This window comes from Acomys russatus, chromosome 15 (genome assembly GCF_903995435.1).
Source record: "Acomys russatus chromosome 15, mAcoRus1.1, whole genome shotgun sequence".
NCBI classification, from domain to species: Eukaryota; Metazoa; Chordata; class Mammalia; order Rodentia; family Muridae; genus Acomys; species Acomys russatus.
Genome location: NC_067151.1, coordinates 66,737,715 through 66,756,816, shown reverse-complemented (window position 1 = coordinate 66,756,816; position 19,102 = coordinate 66,737,715). Strand labels below are relative to the sequence as shown.

The window sequence follows — 19,102 nt, the reverse complement described above, 5'->3', positions numbered from 1 at the left end:
CATCAGTATCATATTTTAACTTCCTGCTTTATAGCCAACAGTTTCTAGAATCCAATGAAGACAACCCCGATTTTTTTTTCCTTCCCCAAAATAGAGTCTGGCTGGCCTGGAACTCACTATGTAGACCAGGCTGGCTTTGAACTTAGAGATGCCTCTGCCTCTCTGTCTCTTCCTCTGCCTAAGCACCAGGACTAAATGTGTACACCACTATGCCCAACACAAAAATAAACTTCTAACTATTTCTAGAATTTCCTCCCTCCCCTGAGACAGGAAGTCTGTGTAGCCTTGGCTGTCCTGGACTCACTTTGTAGACCAGGCTGGCCTCGAACTCACAGCGATCCGCCTGCCTCTGCCTCCCGAGTGCTGGGATTAAAGGTGTGCGCCACCACGCCCATCATTGGAGTCTTTTATAGTTCACATAATCACTCATATATGCAGAACGTCGTGATTTATTTTTAAAAATTTAATCTCTTTATTGTTCAAATATTTATTAGTTTACTTACACAATTAAAAAAATAAGTAAGGCATCTCATATTGCCTTCTGCATGTGCTTTCTCTTGCCTGCAACACATCAGTCTGGGTTTATTCTGGATGAGTCACAAGGCATTTCAGTCTTAAATTTAGATACACAGGGATACAGAAGAAGTCCTTACTATGGAGACAATTAAAATAACTTGTGTGGATTTCTTCAGGAAAGAAGGGTGCTGTCGAATGCCAGCTCCATCCCGGCGTCCATTGCGTGGGTAACAACTCCTCCAAAATGCTTATGGCTATGTTTGTTTTCATTCAGCGGATAAAGTAACACTGTCGCAGGCCTCCTCGGAACTTTATGGAAAATGGGAATTAGTGAACTTTGTCAAAGTAGATATTTCTCCCTTCCTTCAAAAAGTCACAGCTGTCTGAACATAAACAGCTAAAGGGTTCTTCCCACTCCTCTCTTACCAGCTGCTTGGACGATCTCACGGACAATCCTTTTCCTACTCTTTGCCCTTTGTTTGGTTTGGTTTCTGAGTCAGGGTTTCTCTGTGTAGACCAGGCTAGCCTGGGACTCACAAGAGATCCACTTGCCTCTGCCTCCCGAGTGCTGGGATTAAAGGTTTGCGCCACCACCAGCGGCTTGTTCTTTTTATTTATTTGTTTGTTTGTTTGTTTGTTTATTTTTGGGAGGGGTTTTCGAGACAGGGTTTCTCTGTGTATCCCTGGCTGTTCTGGACTCACTTTGTAGACCAGGCTGGCCTCAAACTCACAGTGATCCACCTGCCTCTGTCTCCCGAGTGCTGGGATTAAAGGCATGTGCCACCACTGCCCAGCTACTTTGTGATTTTAAAGTTTGGGTTTTTTTTGTTTTTTGTTTTTTGTTTTTTTTGGTTTTTCGAGACAGGGTTTCTCTGTGTATCCCTGGCTGTCCTGGACTCACTTTGTAGACCAGGCTGGCCCCGAACTCACAGCGATCTGCCTGCCTCGGCCTCCCGAGTGCTGGGATTAAAATCGCGCGCCATCATATTTCTTGCAACATGTTGAAAGAACTAATGTTTTGTGTGCTGCGTGCGCTGGTTGTTAACGTTCCTTTTTCAGTTGGCACTTTCATACGTATGGCAGTTATAGCTTGTTCTAATTCCTTCCCTGTCCTCCCGCCTGCAGCCCCTTACTGCACCTTTCCCAGAGCTCACCGGTTCCCTTCCGCTACTAAATAGACCCTCCTTCTGTTCTGTGCCCCTTGTATTCCGTTACTCTGTCTGCCCGGGTCCTCCTCTCTTAAAACCCCTTTCTCCCCTCTGGTGATCTCCTTTCCAGTTTCATGTCACACACACAGACACACACATAGACACAGATACACCACACACACACACACACACACACACACATAGACACAGATACACCACACACACACACACACACACAGATACAGATACACACACACAGACAGACACAGATACACCACACACACACACAGACACACACATAGACACACACACATAGACACAGACACAGATACACACACACAGACACACACACAGACACACCACACAGACACACACAGACACACAGATACAGATACACACACAGACACACACAGACACACACATAGACACAGACACAGACACACACACACCACACACACACACAGACACACACTACACACAGACACACACAGACACACCACACAGACACACACACACAGATACAGATACACACACACATAGACACACACACACACTACACACACAGACACACACAGACACACACACACTACATAGACACACACACAGACACACCACACAGACACACACACACACACAGACACACACATAGACACACACACAGACACACATAGACACACACAGACACACCACACACACACAGACACACACACAGACACACACATAGACTCAGACACAGATACTACACACACACAGACAGACACACACACACACACACACACACAGAGTGGTGGAAAGGTTTGAAGCACCGATAGTCACTGATTTGTCGCAGTTATTTGTGTCCCTGATTTTACAACTCTCCTGGTAACGGTACGGATCCATTTTACTGCTAATCGTTCATTGCTTCTTAGATAAAAATGTTTTTCCCTTTGAATTCTCAAGGTACTTTGCGTCAGCGCCCCCAGACCATTTCATGGGCCCTGGAACCCGGTAGGTACCCTGCAGAACGGAGAAGTCCAGCGCTTTGGGCGATGTGGGCTCGCGGTCCCTGCGGTCTCCCTAACGGCTTCGCTTTATTCCTTCACTCAACAACCGTGTGATCTACTTCAGCTTTTCTTTAGAAAATCCAACTGAGGGCCTGGAGAGACGGCTCAGAGGTTAAGGGCACCGGCTGCTCTTCCAGAGGTCCTGAGTTCAGTTCCCAGCACCCACATGGTGGCTCACAGCCATCTGTAATGAGATCTGGTGCCCTCTGCTGGCCCGCAGGGGTACATGCAGGCAGAGCACTGTGTACATTATAATAAATAAATCTTAAAAAAAAAAAAAAAGAAGAAGAAGAAGAAAATGCATTTGAGTCTCATTTTCAGCCCTAACACCCGGCACTGTCATTGCCTTAACAATGACCACCAGGGGAGTCCGTCCCATGATGATGCTACTTTAAAGTTTGTCAGACACTGTTGAAACAGCGTCTGCCTACGTAGCCCAGCCTGGGCTCTCAGGGTCCTTGCTATGCAGAACAGATCTGTCTCGAACCTGCCATCTCGCGGCCTCGGCCACGCGGGTCTCCAGAAGGGATGCTCGGCCAGCAGTGGGCACGGCCGCGCGCGATGGTTCCTGTGTTCGGGACAGCTGTCTACCGCGACGCGCCAAGCCCTCCACGCACCGCGCTCTCTGAGGGAACCGGCTGCCTCCCACTCCCGACGCCACGACGGTGCGGAATGGCGCCGGCGCTTCACAGAGGAACTACAGTTCCCAGTTATCGGAGCTACCCGGACTCCCGGAAACCGATGCTTGGCCGGCCGGAAGCAGCTGAGACCCAGCCTACCGCCCGAGGTTAATTCAGCCAGGAAAGGGGGCGGGAAGGGCTGTCGGGGGCAGCTGTCAGTTCGCCACCATGAACGTGGTTTTTGCTGTGAAGCAGTATATTTCCAAAATGATCGAGGACAGCGGGCCCGGCATGAAGGTGCTTCTCATGGATAAAGAAACGGTGAGTTCGCTTTTGCTCAGTGTTTATGAAGGACTTAGCTTCTCACTGCCGACCATGGTCTGTTCTGTCTGGCGCTGGAAAAGTTGTATAAAGCTTTGCTGGCGGGCGTGCGGTCTAACCGGCTCTAACCGGAGCCGCGAGACTTCTAGCACATGAAAGAGTGTCTGCCAAGAAGTTGTTTGGTGACACAGGAAACACTTGGAAGATGTTTTTAGGGCGACCCTGTTATTTCACCCAACGCTGTTTTTAAAAGTTAATTGTTGGAGCTCAAGATGAAATGACAGATTATTTGCTGGCCACAAGGGTTTTTTTGTTTTGTTTTGTTTTAAAGAACTTTCTAAAGGAGCGGGGAAACCCTCTTTAGAAGTTTGCGTTGTCCCTGCTCAGAGAGAGCAGGTCTTCGTTCTAACACATGGCAACCTGTTTGGGATAGTCAGTAAATGTCGTTCCCCAAATTAGCATTTAAGTTACCTAGCCAGGTGTTAATGGCAAAGGCTTCTCTGTTGATGGTGTTTTTATTAGCCTGGACTAGGGTAACCTTAGTTCACTCTCCTTCTTTACAGACCGGCATAGTGAGTATGGTCTACACACAGTCAGAGATCCTCCAGAAGGAAGTGTACCTCTTCGAGCGAATCGATTCTCCAAATCGAGAGATCATGAAACACCTAAAAGCAATTTGTTTTCTTCGACCCACAAAGGTACTACCCAAGCTGAGCTGCCGTCTCCGCAGGCAGATGCGGGACACTGATCTGAAAGCATTGAGAAGGCAAAATAAATTTGTGTTACCATCGTTTGTGGCATCATAATTACCCGGTTTTGTCAGTGTTGTGACTGTTCTTCCTCTCCTTCCCATGCCTCAGTTTACCTCTGACAGCCAGGTTTTCCTTCAAGATATATATATTATTATTATTTTGGGGGGTCGGATTAATAGCTATCCCCAAAGCCACGAGCTCTGGGAACCTAGATCTCTTCAGTGCTGGATTGAGCTCTGCACCCAGCTCTGCACGTCAGTGTGCGAGGGGCGCGCTCACGCAGCTCTTACCATCTTGAACCTCTACCATTCTATCCCCATCTGTGCTTAGGAACAAATCTGTCTTTATCATAAAAACAGCGAGAAGTCATTCCGTGGTGGCTGTGGTGGCTCAGTTTCACGCCTGCAGTGAAGTCCGGTGGCCTCGCAGGGAAAGGCCATCCTCCCGCCCCTTTGGTTTTCCTTTACGCACTGAACCCTCCTGCGCTCCTGTTCTGCTCCGACATTACAGCCAGAAGGGTCTTTTTTTATCACCCCTCTCTCGGTTAAGTCCTGTCGTCGCATCATCTGAAAGTTAGTTTGTAAGCCATTTCTCGGCTTCTGTGCATCACCTTGCAAATCTGGCTCCAGTGCCGTATTTACGCTGGGGTGGAGGGTGGGGGTCAGAGAGCAGCTCGGGAGTAGGGCTTTCTCCTACCTTCCGAGTCGCAGGACTCAAACTCAGGTGCTCAGACGTGGTGGAAGATGCCTTTACCCACTGAGCCAGCTCATCTCTCTGACCCCCTTGTTTGTTTTCAAACAAACAACCAAACAAACAACCTTTCCTATTTCTTATTTTTAAATAGCCTATCTATTATTTTATTTATTTATTTATTTGGGGCGGGGGCGTTGTGACAGGGTTTCTCCTGGACTCAATTTGTAGACCAGGCTGGCCTCGAACTCACGGAGATCCACCTGCCTCTGCCTCCCGAGTAGCAGGGACTAAAGGCGTGCGCCACCGCTACGTCTGGCTGCTTCTATTCTTGCACACTGTGTACTTTCCCAAATGGCAAACTGATTGTGTCACCGTGCTTGAAATCACTGCCTGGCTTCTCTTTGTTTTTTGTTTTGTTTTTAATGGTAGAAACAGACTCCTTCCTTGTTGCCTGCGGAGTCCAGCGTGGTCTAGTTCTTATGTGGCTTTTGAGCCTCTTTGCCACTCTGCACTTTGGCTACGCTACCCCTCGGTCCACTCACATTCTGATGTTTCATCACGCTGTGTGGCCTTCACATGGCCCCTCCTTCACGTCCTCAAGCAAATCTTCCCTGGCCTTACTGGGCCGGCCAGACATCCCTGTCATAAACAGCACCGCCTTCCTCTCCGGCACTGGTTTACAATTGAAGGTGTTTGTTTTCAGAGCGGGGTCACTGTGGAGGCCTGGATGGCTGCAGTTTTGCAGTAGTCCCCGCCCCCGCCCCCCTCTGCCTCCTGAGTGCTGGGTTTCAGGCATGGGATACTTACTGGACGAAGTTATGTGGCTTCTGTGATTGACACCTAGCTGGCCTACCACAGTAAGTCAGCAGAAACCGGGTCTGCTCAGCCATCCTGCTATGTTCCCACAGTGCCTGCCACATAAAAGATGCCTAAGAAATAGTTGCTGAAATAATGTGAGGTTTTTGGTTTTCTCTTGTTTTGTTTTTCACATTCGTGATTTTGGTCATGAAGAGGGGTCTTAGAGATGACTTAGTTCATTATTTCCTGGCATAAAGTGAGGAGACTTCTTGATAGCTGTATACACTCTCTCAAACTCTCCTGGCTTCACATTTTTTTTTTTTTTTTTACCTTTTTCCCTGGCTGTATAAAGGAGTAATGTTATACCTAGACTACTTGTTAAAAACAGTTTGTCCTTAGGACTATACAGTGAGCTTGACATGGTAGCACATGTCTGTGATGCCAGCACTTGGCAGGTAGAGGCAACAGTTCCAAGTCACCCTTAGCTACACAGTAAGTCAGAAGCCCACTTGGGCCACATGTTCTTCTAACTCAGACAGTAACAAAAGCAAGAAAGGGCTGGAGAATGGCTCAACAGGAGGACCAGAGTGTAGGTCTCAGTGCCACATGGTTAGCTGGGTGCGGCTGCAAGCCTGCAACCCCAGGAACAAGCACACCCACATGCACATGTGCTCACGCAGATACACCTACAAATAAATACATCTCTTAATCATTACAGTATAAATGTTTATATCGTAAAGATAGTTTTCTGTAGTTTGACTGGCAATGCAAAGACTTTTCCTCGTTGAGGAGGCATTGTACACTCCTGTTCCTTTGCTTGCTCGCCTTCAGCCTTCAGACAGGGTCTGGCTATGTCATCCAGGCTGACTTGACCCACATCCTCAGCTGGGCATGGTGGTGATCCCAGCACTCGGGAGGCAGAGGCAGGCAGATCTCTGTGAGTTCGAGGCCAGCCTGGTCTACAAAAAGAGTCCAGGACAGCCAGGGCTACACAGAGAAACCCTGTCTCTTAAAACCAAAACAAACAAACAAAACAAAACAAAAACCCTACATCCTCTTTGTTTCTGCCTTCTGAGTACTGGAATTTGTGTGCAGCACCATCTGAGGTTGCAGTGAGTGCTTCTTAAAACTATTTTTAAATGGCATGATTTAAATAAATTTTTAAAAAATATTTATTTATTTATTATGTATGCAATGTTCTGTCTTCATATACACCTGCAGGCCGGAAGAGGGCACCAGATCTCATTATAGATGGTTGTGAGCCACCATGTGGTTGCTGGGAATTGAACTCAGGACCTTTGGAAGAGCAGGCAGTGCTCTTCACCACTGAGCCATCTCTCCAGCCCGATTTAAATAAATTTTAAAGTGCTTAATTTAAAATATATTAACAGTGACACAAGCAACAGAACCCCCACAAATTTGTCTCCACAAATTTTAGTTTTAAAACCTGATGTAATTTGAAATTTAACCATGTGTTCTGGTATCAGAAAACAGATCAAGTGTTCGCCAGAATGGCCTGGGATTAGAATTCTCATGTTTTGACTTTGTAAAACGAGCTGGGCAGGAGAGACGGCTCATTAGTTAAGAGTGTGCACCGCTCTTACAGAGGACTCAAGTGTGATGCCCAGCACCCGTGTCGGGCACCTCACAGCCACCTGTAGCTTGAGGGCCAGTGGAATCTGAGGCCTCTGCCTTCCCCAGGCCATTGTGTGTGCACACAGGTTCATTTGCACAAAATTAAAAACTTTTTTTGTTTTGTTTTGTTTTGTTTTACAAGACAGGGTTTCTCCCTGTAGCCTTGTCTATCCTGGACTCACTTTGTAGACCAGGCTGGCCTCGAACTCCCAGCGATCTGCCTGCCTCTGCCTCCTGAGTGCTGGGATTACAGGTGTGCACCACCACGCCTGGCAAAAAACTTAAATCTTAAACAGACTGATTTTTGTTTGTTTGTTTGTTTGTTTGTTTGTTTTGTTTCTAACATTTGTTATTTTTAAGGTCACATTCACAGAGGTTGCAGGACAATTCACAGGGGTGGGCTATCTCCTCCCGCCATGTACGCGGCAGGGGCTCAGCTCAGGTCATCAGACTCGGCAGCAAATGCTCTTATCTGCTGAGCCATCTTGCCAGCCCATTATTTTTTTTTTATTTATTTTTTATTTTTTTGTGGTTTTTGTTGTTGTTACTCATCAGGTTCACTATCATCGCCCTGATTCTAACGGAACAGCTGTGCTCACGCTGTGTTTGCTTTCTTTTCTAGGAGAATGTAGACTATGTAATTCAGGAGCTCCGAAGACCCAGATACAGCATCTATTTTATTTGTAAGTATGTCAGTTCCCTTTGTCAGTGATGTGCGTATGTGCGTCCCAGCTAGGCCAGGCTCTCAGGTAACTGTACCGTCAAGTTCATTGAATTCAGCACTGAGAGGCTCATGGACTCAAAGCATTAGGCGCACTGTGGGGACTTGACAGTGGCTCAGCTGTTAAAAGCACTGGCTGCTCTTCCCAGAGGACCAGGGTTCAATTCCCAGCACCCACACAGTGGCTCACAACCATCTGTAACTCCACTTACAGGGGATCTGGCACTGTCTTCTGGCACACACATGGTGCACAGATGTACATCAGGCAAAAATATACATAAGATAAAAATGAATAAACCTTTTAAAATTAAGTAGTAGCCATAATTCTTTTTCTGAAACCAAAATAACAATTTCCATTCATCCATGATTGCTTAGATAAAAGGCTTTTTACTTTGCTTTGCATTTTAAAAGGCTGATTTATTAGCCAAAAATTATAAGTAGCTAAATTGCATATTTTTCCTCCATTAAAATATTTACCTACTCTGTGTTTCACTTGTGAATTGAGGTATAGAAACTAATTAGTTCAGGGACGGATACACGGAGATCTATTGGGTAAAGGAAATGTGTCCCCTCCCCAGCTGCACTCGCCCACTTGGCTTTGCTGTTTTATGCGATGCATGAAGGACACATTGCCTGTGCAGAGGCAAAGCCTGGGGAAGAGCTAGGTTCATGCCACTCAAAATTTATTTGGATTTTTCTTCCATTCTGCTATGGAAGTTGCGATCGTTGTCCTCTAGGTGGCACCATTGCTCTTTGTAGAATTAGTAAAATCTGGAGCTGGTTTTGAAACTAGGGAGCACAGTTAGCACCCAGAAGGTTGGAGCATTATTAGCCTGGTGGGTTGGGCCTGCCTCTACTCCCATCACTCGGGAGCCTAGGCAGGCAGAACTCCACCGGCCTGGTCTACACAGTGAGTCCCAGACCAGCCAAAGCTACACAGAGAGAGGGGGCGGGAGGGTTAGGATATTTGAGAGATTTTCAGGCTTTGGAGGTTTAGACCATTATCTAAGATATACATATTTCTTTTACCACATATTACTATTTAATGATGCCAAAAATTAGCTAGGCAGTGGTCCTAGCACCCTGTAAGCAGAGGCAGGCAGATCTCTGAGTTCCAGGCCAGCCTGGTCTACATAGTAAGTCCAGGACAACCAGGCCTACACAGAGAAACTCTGACTCAAAACAAAGACAAAAACAAAAAATAATGAAGCCAAGAGTTAATTTTTAATTTTTACTTATTTATTTATTTTTGGTTTTTCGAGACAGGGTTTCTCTGTGTAGCCCTGGCTGTCCTAGACTCACTTTGTAGACCAGGCTGGCCTCGAACTCACAACGATCCGCCTGCCTCTGCCTCCTGAGTGCTGGGGTTAAAGGCGTGCGCCACCACGCCCGGCTCTAATATTTTAAATTTTACGATGAGCTGTCTCTTACTTTATTTGAGCGTTTATGTCATCTAACAGGTAAAAGTATTTTTAATAGTTTCTCATCCTACTTTTTGTTCACTGAGTTAATAATCAAAGTTTTTTATTTTTAATTAAACTATTTAGAAGTGCAGATTCATGTGCCTGCTCGCTTGTCATTCTCACTCCACCCTCCCCCACCCCAGAAACCCTCATGTTGAAATTCAATTTGCTATGAAATATTGGGATGGGACCTGTGAGAGGAAATTGATATGCCTGCGTGACTGATGGGCTAACGTCCTAAGAGTGAGTCTGCTCTAAAGCCAGTGTGGCCTTGCACGTCTCCACGCCATCAGCGCGTGGTCCACACCTGCAGCCCCTAAACTTAGGACTAGAACTCTGAGCCAATATAGACCTCTTTTCTTGTAGCTTACTAGACAGTGATATTGAACACAGAAAATAGACTAAAGTGATGCGTAGTTATGCAGACTGCAGAGATCCATATGTCTTCACCCAGTCTCCCCTCATGTAGCACTAACAGGACAGTGTCAGGGTCACAGCCAGGGTATTACCGCGACACAGTCAACAACAGAACCGTTCTGTCCCCACACTGCTCTTTATTGACCGTATCCACGTCTACCTCAGTCCATGCTTAGCCCTGGCAGCTGTCACTCTGCTCTTCGTTCTGTAATGTTTGTTGTTCTAAGAATGCTCTACACGTGGCACGCATGTGCTCTGTATGTGGCACAGCATGGGCTCTGCACGTGGCAGGGCATGTGCTCTGCGCGTGGCACGCATGTGCTCTGTATGTGGCACGGCATGGGCTCTACACGTGGCAGGGCACGGGCTCTGCGCGTGGCACGGGCTCTGCACGTGGCGAGGCAGGGGCTCTGCGCATGGCAGGGCATGTGCTCTGCGCGTGGCGTGGCATGTGCTCTGCACGTGGCACGGCACGTGCTCTGCGCGTGGCAGGGCACGGGCTCTGCGCGTGGCACGGGCTCTGCACGTGGTGAGGCAGGGGCTCTGCGCGTGGCGCGGCATGTGCTCTGCGCGTGGCACGGGCTCTGCACGTGGCGAGGCAGGGGCTCTGCGCGTGGCGAGGCAGGGGCTCTGTGCGTGGCAGGGCATGTGCTCTGCGCGTGGCGCGGCACGTGCTCTGCGCGTGGCGCGGCACGTGCTCTGCGCGTGGCGCGGCACGGGCTCTGCGCGTGGCACGGGCTCTGCACGTGGCGAGGCAGGGGCTCTGCGCGTGGCAGGGCATGTGCTCTGCGCGTGGCGTGGCATGTGCTCTGCGCGTGGCGCGGCACGGGCTCTGCGCGTGGCACGGGCTCTGCACGTGGCGAGGCAGGGGCTCCCTGCGCATGGCAGGGCACGGGCTCTGCGTGTGGCGCGGCACAGTTCCTAGGTTGCCGTGTGTATGCGTCACCCTCTCTTTGCTGCTGAGGAGTGTCCCACTGTGTTCTCTAGCTCACCACTGAAGGACACCTGGGCTGTGACAGTTTCCCGCATGAACACAGCCTTCATTTCCTTGGGGTAAATGACGGCCAGTAGCACCATGCTGGGCCGTATGCAGTGGCACGTTCAGTGTCCCCCAGCACTGTAAGGGAAGTCCAGTAGCTTTGCACCCCTGCACTCATTCCTTGTTGACTCCCATTTTAGCCGCTGCGATAGGGGTGCACCTCGGTCCTGGGAATCTAAGAGTGGTGAGGGATAGACACACAGACACAGAAGGAAAGCCGGGGTCAGGTGGGCGTGTGCGCGCTGACGGGGCAGCGCCCATTGTACAGCAGCAGGAACCTCAGCAGGAAGGGGGTGGGGGGGCGAGCTCAGTGGTTCCCAACCTGTGGGCCACGGCCCCTGCGGGGATCAAACCCTTTCACAGGGGCTGCACATCCGGGATCCTGCATTGCGGTTCATAACAGTAGCAATGTTACAGTTATGAAGTAGCAACACAAATAAGTTTATGGTTGGGGTTGCAGCATTAGGGCAGCTGGTTAGCTACTTTCTCCAGCTGTCAACGGCAGGAGGAGCAAGCTGCGGTTCAGTCTTTGCCCACACAGGGCAGCATCCTGACTCCCACCACAGGAAGGCTTTGCCATCGCTCTGAGCCTTAGGCCAGGGCTTTGCTGACTTCCTAGCGGCTCTGAGGCACTGGTCCTTAGTGTGCTCATGCCCGCGCACGCTCATTTTAGTTTTGGGGTGTTTGTTCGTTTGAGTCAAATTACAAGCTGGGCATGGTGGCACACACCTTTAATCCCAGCACTCAGGAGGCAGAGGCAGGAGGATATCTGGGAGTTTGAGGTCAGCCTGGTCTATAGAGTGAGTCCAGGACAGATAGATATTCTCTGAGGTTCTGTGTTTAAGTCAGTATATAATAGAAGCACCCCTTTCCTGAGTCCCTTTGCTGAAAGTGGAATGGGGTTGTGTGGTATAGACGCCTCATCTCCTCCACACAGCGTCCCTGCACAGCAGAGGGTGGTGAGTCTACTGTTTGTAAAGATTGTTTGATTTGGGCTAGAAATCTACAAAACAGAATAAAAGTACACTAACATTAAGTCCTATAAAATATGAACTGCTGAGGTAGGGTATAGCAATCCATCTCAGAATTTTAATTGGTTAAAGCATAATAGTATTTACTTATTTTATTCATTATAGACTTTTAGCACAATTTAATAGTAAATTAATTAGCCTTCTCAATTTTAATAATTTGAGATCTGCTAAATCTCTTACTTAACAGGCCTTTTTTAGTAAAGAAAACTACTTGAAAACACTATGGATAATGTCAGAAGCTCACAAGTAAAATAGCATGAAAAATTCCAGTGCACCCAGGCACACTAGTCCTGTGAGAGCTAAGCCCCCATTTCCTGCCCATCAGTATTTTAAAAACAAATCTAAGATGTCATGTAAGTTTTACTCATCAGTATTTCATTGTGTATCTTTAATAGAGATAGGTTCATGTGCGCAAAAATGAAAAGTGACTTCTATTTTCATGAACTCAATTCAGTGTTCAGATTTCAAATCCGCCCCACCCCACCCCTGCCCCTTGTTTGAGTCTGTATAAAAATAAGGCCCACGTATGAAAGCTCACTGGTCAGTGTGCTGCGCCTCCCTGATGTTCTGTAGGTCTCCCTCCAGGCTCACGGAGGGAGCAGCTGTCTGCACGCTGCGTCTTCCTGATCTCGTCACTGTGCGTAGTTCCACATGTTCCTTCAACTTAAACCAGTTCCTTTATGCGTGAACATCTGTAAGTGGGTAAAGAACCTGAATGGATTAAGTTTTGATTTTGTATGGCCAAGAATACTAAATAGGTGATGCTGTATAGTCTCCCTGGATGGCTCAGAGGTTAAGAGCACCGGCTGCTCTTCCAGAGGTCCTGAGTTCAATTCCCAGCACCCACATGGTGGCTCACAGCCATCTGTAATGAGATCTGGTGCCCTCTTCTGGCCCGCAGGGGTACATGCAGTCACAGTACTGTATACACAGTAAACAAGTAAATCTTTTTTTTTTTTAAACTTCCCTCATGTCTTATTTGATACAACTTACATATAAAAGAGAAGATAAAGGGTTATTTCATTCTCATATTTGCTGTTGAAGGTAATGCATTGAGTCTGTGGCGTCCTCTGTTGTTTTTAGTGGTGGTCTTTTCAAAGTATTAACTTGGGGATTTAAACACATTTATGCTCCTTGTCCCAGCCTGAAGGTATGAGACTCCAATATGTGCCCCAACTGTGCTAACCGTCCTGAGTCTTTCGGCTTCACCACAGGCCTGGTTAAGTCTCATTGCAGCTGAGCTGGTGCTGTTTAAGTCAAATGCAGTATGTCTGTTTCAGATTTCAGTAACGTGATCAGCAAGAGTGATGTGAAGGCGTTGGCTGAGGCTGACGAGCAGGAAGTCGTGGCTGAAGTTCAGGTAAAGCTGTGGCTCTCTAATCAGAGAGAACGAATGTGTACGCTCCAGACTAGACTTGTATTCAGGAGGTTTGAAGGAGGCTGTAAACTGGGTAGAAAGAGAGCTAATGGGGTCATTGGGAAGGAGCAGAGGGGCTGACTGACTGCTGGGACATTTCCACAGTTGGGGACCTTAAAGACTTTCACCAGTAAGACTGTGCCTGAGTGGGAGAGACTGGGCATCGGGCTGGGAGTGAGGTTTCCTTGTGTTCTGTGTGAGGGACTCGTACTTTGGGAGCTAATGTCACTAGGCTAAAACTTGGAAATTCCTAATCATTTCTTTGTGTGATATATGATATGTCATAACATTAGCTCGTATAATGTTTTTTTCCATCTTGAATAGTTCAGTGTTCTTGAATACATTTATCGAAATATTTGAATATATTTACGACCTACATGAAATGTACTGTCTTCACAGGTAACAAACAAACTAGTTCTGAGTTTTTCAAAAAGATATTTTAAGTGATAGAGCACACAAGAATGGCCTGCTTTCAATCATGTCCCCACGCAAGACTACCCGTGCATGTAATGTGCTGTACCCTACAGCAGTGTTTTATTTATTTATTTTTGTTTTGTTTTGAATTTTTTTTTTACTAATTGAAAGTTTACTTTGGTGTATGTACTTCAACTCTTTTTTTTTTTTTTTTTTTTTTTGGTTTTTCGAGACAGAGTTTCTCTGTGTAGCCCTGGCTGTCCTGGACTCACTTTGTAGACCAGGCTGGCCTCGAACTCACAGCGATCCGCCTGCCTCTGCCTCCCGAGTGCTGGGATTAAAGGCGTGCGCCACCACGCCCGGCTCAACTCTTTTTTAAAGATTTATTTATGTATTATTTTATACTGTATTCTGCCCATATGTGAGTCAGCAGCCCAGAAGAGGGCACCAGATCTCATTACAGATGGCTGTGAGCCACCATGTGGTTGCTGGGAATTGAACTCAGGACCTTTGGAAGAGCGGACAGTGCTCTTGACCTCTGAGCCACCTCTCCAGTACTATGATTCAACTTTTTAACAGAAGATGTATCATTGCTGGTATTTATAGTTAGTTCAATTCCCATATGCTGGCCATTGCTGCTTAGTTATTATTTGATCATCTTGTATCTCTTCACTTTCTGTGTTCCCATTTGATTACAGTGCTTGGTATAGCTGGAGTCCGTAGCACTCCGTAGAGCTGGAACCTATAGCACCGAGTACAGGTGGAGCCTATAGCTCTCAGTGCAGTTGGCACCTATAGCTCTCAGTGCAGTTGGAGCCTATAGCTCTCAGTGCAGGTGGAGCCTATAGCTCTCAGTGCAGGTGGAGCCTATAGCTCTCAGTGCAGGTGGAGACCATATATTGACTAATCTTGATGCTTTTCGTTTGCAGGAATTTTATGGTGATTACATTGCTGTGAACCCACATTTGTTTTCCCTCAATATTTTGGGTTGCTGTCAGGTATGGAAGGCAAGGATTTTCAAAATAAGTTATTCAAGTGGAAATTAATTCCTCAAGTAACTGGAGTTATAGGAGAAAAATAATATATTTTCTTTTAATATGTTTTTAACCAAAAAAGGGTCGAAATTGGGATCCAGCCCAGCTATCCAGAACAACTCAAGGGCTGACAGCTCTCCTCTTATCTCTCAAGAAGTGCCCCATGATTCGTTACCAGCTTTCGTCAGAGGCTGCAAAGAGACTTGGAGAATGTGTTAAGGTACAGCGTCCCCGGTTGCTGGCTCTAAAACTTCATGGCTGGTCATTTCCCTGTAATGGTTAAGAAATATCTGACGTGCCAGGCATGGTGGTATATGCCTTGGCAGGAAGATCTTTGTGAGTTCAAGGCCAGCCTAGTCTACATAGCAAAGTCCGGGCCAGGAAAGTTCTCTGTCTCAAAATAAAGGCAGCTGGAGATAGACAGACAGCCTGGGCAAGGGGCGGGGGTGGGGCGGGGGGGGGGCAAGGGGCAGGGGCGGGGCGGGGACCAAAGGAGAAGATGTGCCAGTTTTGTTGGCAAAGAAGTATGGCTATATAACTCAAAATAAAAAAGGAACAAATTTATCACCCTTGGGTTTAACCTAAAGAATATTCCCAGCTATTTAACTTTAGGCGCCCAGCTGAATCACTTGTAAAGTAGGGTTTCAAGTCCTGCCTTCTTTTTTTTTCCCCCGAGGTGTTTGAGACAAGGTCTCTCTGTGTAGCCTTGGCTGTCTTGAACTTGCTTTTAGACCAGGCTGGCCTTGAACTGGTGGAGATCCACCTGCCTCTGCCTCCTGAGTGCTGGGATTAAAGGTCATGCCTGGCAAGTCCTGACTTATTAAACAACTCGCTACAAAACTTTCTGAAGCTCTCGGACCCTTTTATGGGAGGCCTGTGAGGGCGGGAACCGCCACGTGTGTTTCTATTCATTTTTTCATTCGTTCGTTGTTTTTGCCATCTTGCAGCTAACTGGTTAACCAAACCGTTTTGCTCTCTTCTCCTCAGCAAGTGATAAGTAAAGAATACGAGCTCTTTGAATTCCGGCGGACAGAGGTCCCTCCCCTGCTTCTCATCCTGGACCGCTGTGATGACGCCATCACCCCGCTGCTCAACCAGGTGTGGGCCCCTCGCCAGCACAGGAGCTTCTGCCTGGAGCTCGTTAAAACGCAAGTGTGGACGGGTCGCATTCTGCCCACCTCCTTGCTTTCAGCTGTTCTTGGTTTTGCCTTATGTCATCTGGTGTTTCTGCCTCTGTCCTACTCTCCCTCCTGCCGCAAACCCACTCTCTTCAAGGCAGCTTCAGCTCTGGGCTCCAGGGTCCAGAGCCCAGCGTCCCAGCGTCACGTTCTCCGACCTCAGTGTGCTGGTCTGATCCCCGGCCTCAGGCGGGAACGGTGAGGCCTCGGGCGGCTGTTCGGTTCTCTCTTGTCTCAGCTCTGTATGCTACAAAACCAAGGCTGCTAAACGACAGCCCTCGGCATTCCACTCCTGGGCTGCCTCCTTTGCCTTCCCACTGACCTCCTGGCTTAAAAACAACCTGGTTCAGGATGTGCACCCAACTTCACACACAGCGGCAGCTCACTGCTACAGAGGCCTACGTGGCTTCTTGCCACTGTGCGGTGTCTGGCATGGCTTCTCTTCCCACTTCCCCTATGGAAACATCTCTCCCTTGAAGCCACTCAAAAGCCAGAGAGAAGCTTTTTAGAGGCTGCTTCAGCCAGGCAGGGCCTGCTTTCTCCCTCAAGTTGTGTATCTTTGGGTGTTTTGACACTCCTAAGGTGGCCAGTGCCCCCCATGTTTACTCTTCTGCAGGCTAAGCAGCTCCTTGTATGTAGTTATGCTGTGAATGGCAACTTCCGATTGAGAGAGAAAGTCCTCATTTCCAAGTCAGTCCTGCGCAGGACATAGTGATGTCAGTGCTGAGGGCATTTCACTGTGGAAGGAAGGGGGAAAGGGAGGGAAGGGAGGGAAGGGAGGGAGGGAGGGAGAAAAGGAGGGAAGGAGGAAGGAAGGGGGAAGGGAGGGAGGAAGGAAGGGAGGGAGGGAGGGAAGAAGGAAGGAAAGAAAGATGGACAAAGGTCTAGAAAACTGGCTCAGTGGCTAAGAGCACCTGCTGCCCTTGCAGAGGACTTGAGTTCTATTCCCCGCCCTCACACTGGGCAGCTCACAGACACTTTTAACTCCTGTTCCAAAGGAACTCAATGCCCTGCCTGGCCTTTGCAGGCATCACAACTCATGCACAATCCCACATTCAAGCTTACTAATTAAGAAAATAAAACTAATAAAAGCAGTAGAAAGAAAAGTAATTATCTGTAATTCTGTATGCCAAAGAAAACAAATTTCACTGAGAGCTTGTTACATGTTTGTAGTAAGCTAAGCATTTTAAGTAAGGTTAAAAGAGAGAAGCTCTTGTCCTTAAAAAACAAAAAACAAAAACAAACAAACAAACAAAACCCTATGTACTGAAAGGAAGAGAAAACAGACTTTGCTGCTTTGCTGTACTTGCTGTCCATGCCTAGAGGGAGCTAACTGGTTTACAAGCAATCCTCATGGCAAGTCTGTATTTTTGTTGTTTGTTTTGATTTGTTGTGGAGGTTGAAAACCCTCTTTCTTTTCTTTTTCTTTTATGTGTATGACTGTTTTGCCTGTGTGTATCTTTGTACCATCTGTGTGCCTCGTACCCACGGAGTCCAGAAGGGCACTGGATCCCCTGGAGCTGGAGTTATCGACAGCTGTGAGGTGCCAGGTGGGTGCTGGGATCGGAACTCAGGTCCTTTGGAAGAGCAGCCAGTGCTCTTAACCACTGAGCCATCTTTACTTCCAGTTCTTTGACAAATCTTTTAGGCAATAAAGCACCTTCTTGAGAAACAGCTGAGTGTTTGGACTGACTGCTCTTCCAGAGGACCCAAATTCAGTTCCCAGCACCCATGCTGGGCAGCTCACAGCTGCCTCTAACTCCAGATCCACAGGGTATGATGCCCTCTTCTGGGCAGCCACACTCATGTGGCACATACATATGCACAAGACTGACTTTTTAAAAAGTACTTTCCTTTATTACATCTTAAACTTTTTTTCTTTCTTTAAAAAAATGCATATGGATGCTTTGCCTGAATATGTGCCTGTGCAGCATGCGTGTGCAGCATGCGTGTGCCCGTGCAGCATGCGTGTGCCCGTGCAGCATGCGTGTGCCGGTGCTGTGAGGGCCAGAAGAGAGCGCTGGGTCTGGGACGGGAGTTATGGACAGTTGTGAGCTGCCATGCGGGTGCTGGGAATTGAACCTGGGTCCTTGGAAGAACAGCTAGTGCTCTTAACTGCTGAGCCATCTCTCTGGCCTCTTAAATTACTTCTTAATAAATTTAGTTTGTTATAAATGTACATATGAAGATCTCTAGCATTTGGGTTTTGATGTAATAATAACTTGCTAAAAGATACTGGATTTAAAAGTCGAGTCTCCATAAATGGTGAGAAGAGAGACTTGTGGCATTTCACCTGTTTGGTTGTTAACCAAGCAAATTTGCATTTTAAAGGCTGGAAATCTACCCTTCTTCACAATTCCTAGTCAGTTAAAAACATATAAGATGGATTCCAGGGCAAGTGTGTGATTATGCCAGTATTTTGATTAACTTGTTAGGTTTTTTTCTGATAATATTAGTGTTTCCAGGATAATCCAGCAGCACTCAGATCTGCAAGAGCACACTCCTCAGGCGCAGAGAGTCTCAGGAGCACACAGGACGCAGCTTGTAACCGTGGTCCCAATATAGCCCTGTCTAGGAAGCCAAAAATAAACTCTTAATTCACAGGCAAAAATCAGAGCTAATGATAGCTGTAATTGTTTTCTTTCTATCAGAGGTATTATTCGTGTTGCGTTTTCTCCAGAATGTGAAATATGAAAGTGTTTTGACTTTTTGAGTGTTTAAGCAGTTCAAGTGACAATCTTAATACTTACTAGGGAATAACGTGTTATTAAGCATATGGACTAAATAGAGAGATTTGACGTAAGCAGGCTAGATGTTAGGAATGTTGTCATTCTTTGTTTTCCTAAACACTTGATATGTCCA

General features: G+C 47.3%; 1 protein-coding gene across 1 annotated transcript in view; it reads left to right on the top strand.

Annotated features, from left to right (window-relative positions):
* The first annotated feature begins 3,448 nt into the window (after positions 1-3,448).
* Positions 3,449-19,102, top strand: part of Vps45 (vacuolar protein sorting 45 homolog) — a 61,344-nt gene continuing 45,690 nt past the window's right edge. Inside the window, exons 1-7 of the mRNA XM_051157723.1 lie at positions 3,449-3,648; positions 4,212-4,346; positions 8,149-8,209; positions 13,478-13,557; positions 14,958-15,026; positions 15,145-15,282; positions 16,050-16,160. Of these exons, the coding sequence (XP_051013680.1) occupies positions 3,556-3,648; positions 4,212-4,346; positions 8,149-8,209; positions 13,478-13,557; positions 14,958-15,026; positions 15,145-15,282; positions 16,050-16,160 (687 nt within the window). The 5' untranslated portion in view covers positions 3,449-3,555. The remainder of the gene's footprint in view (positions 3,649-4,211; positions 4,347-8,148; positions 8,210-13,477; positions 13,558-14,957; positions 15,027-15,144; positions 15,283-16,049; positions 16,161-19,102) is intronic.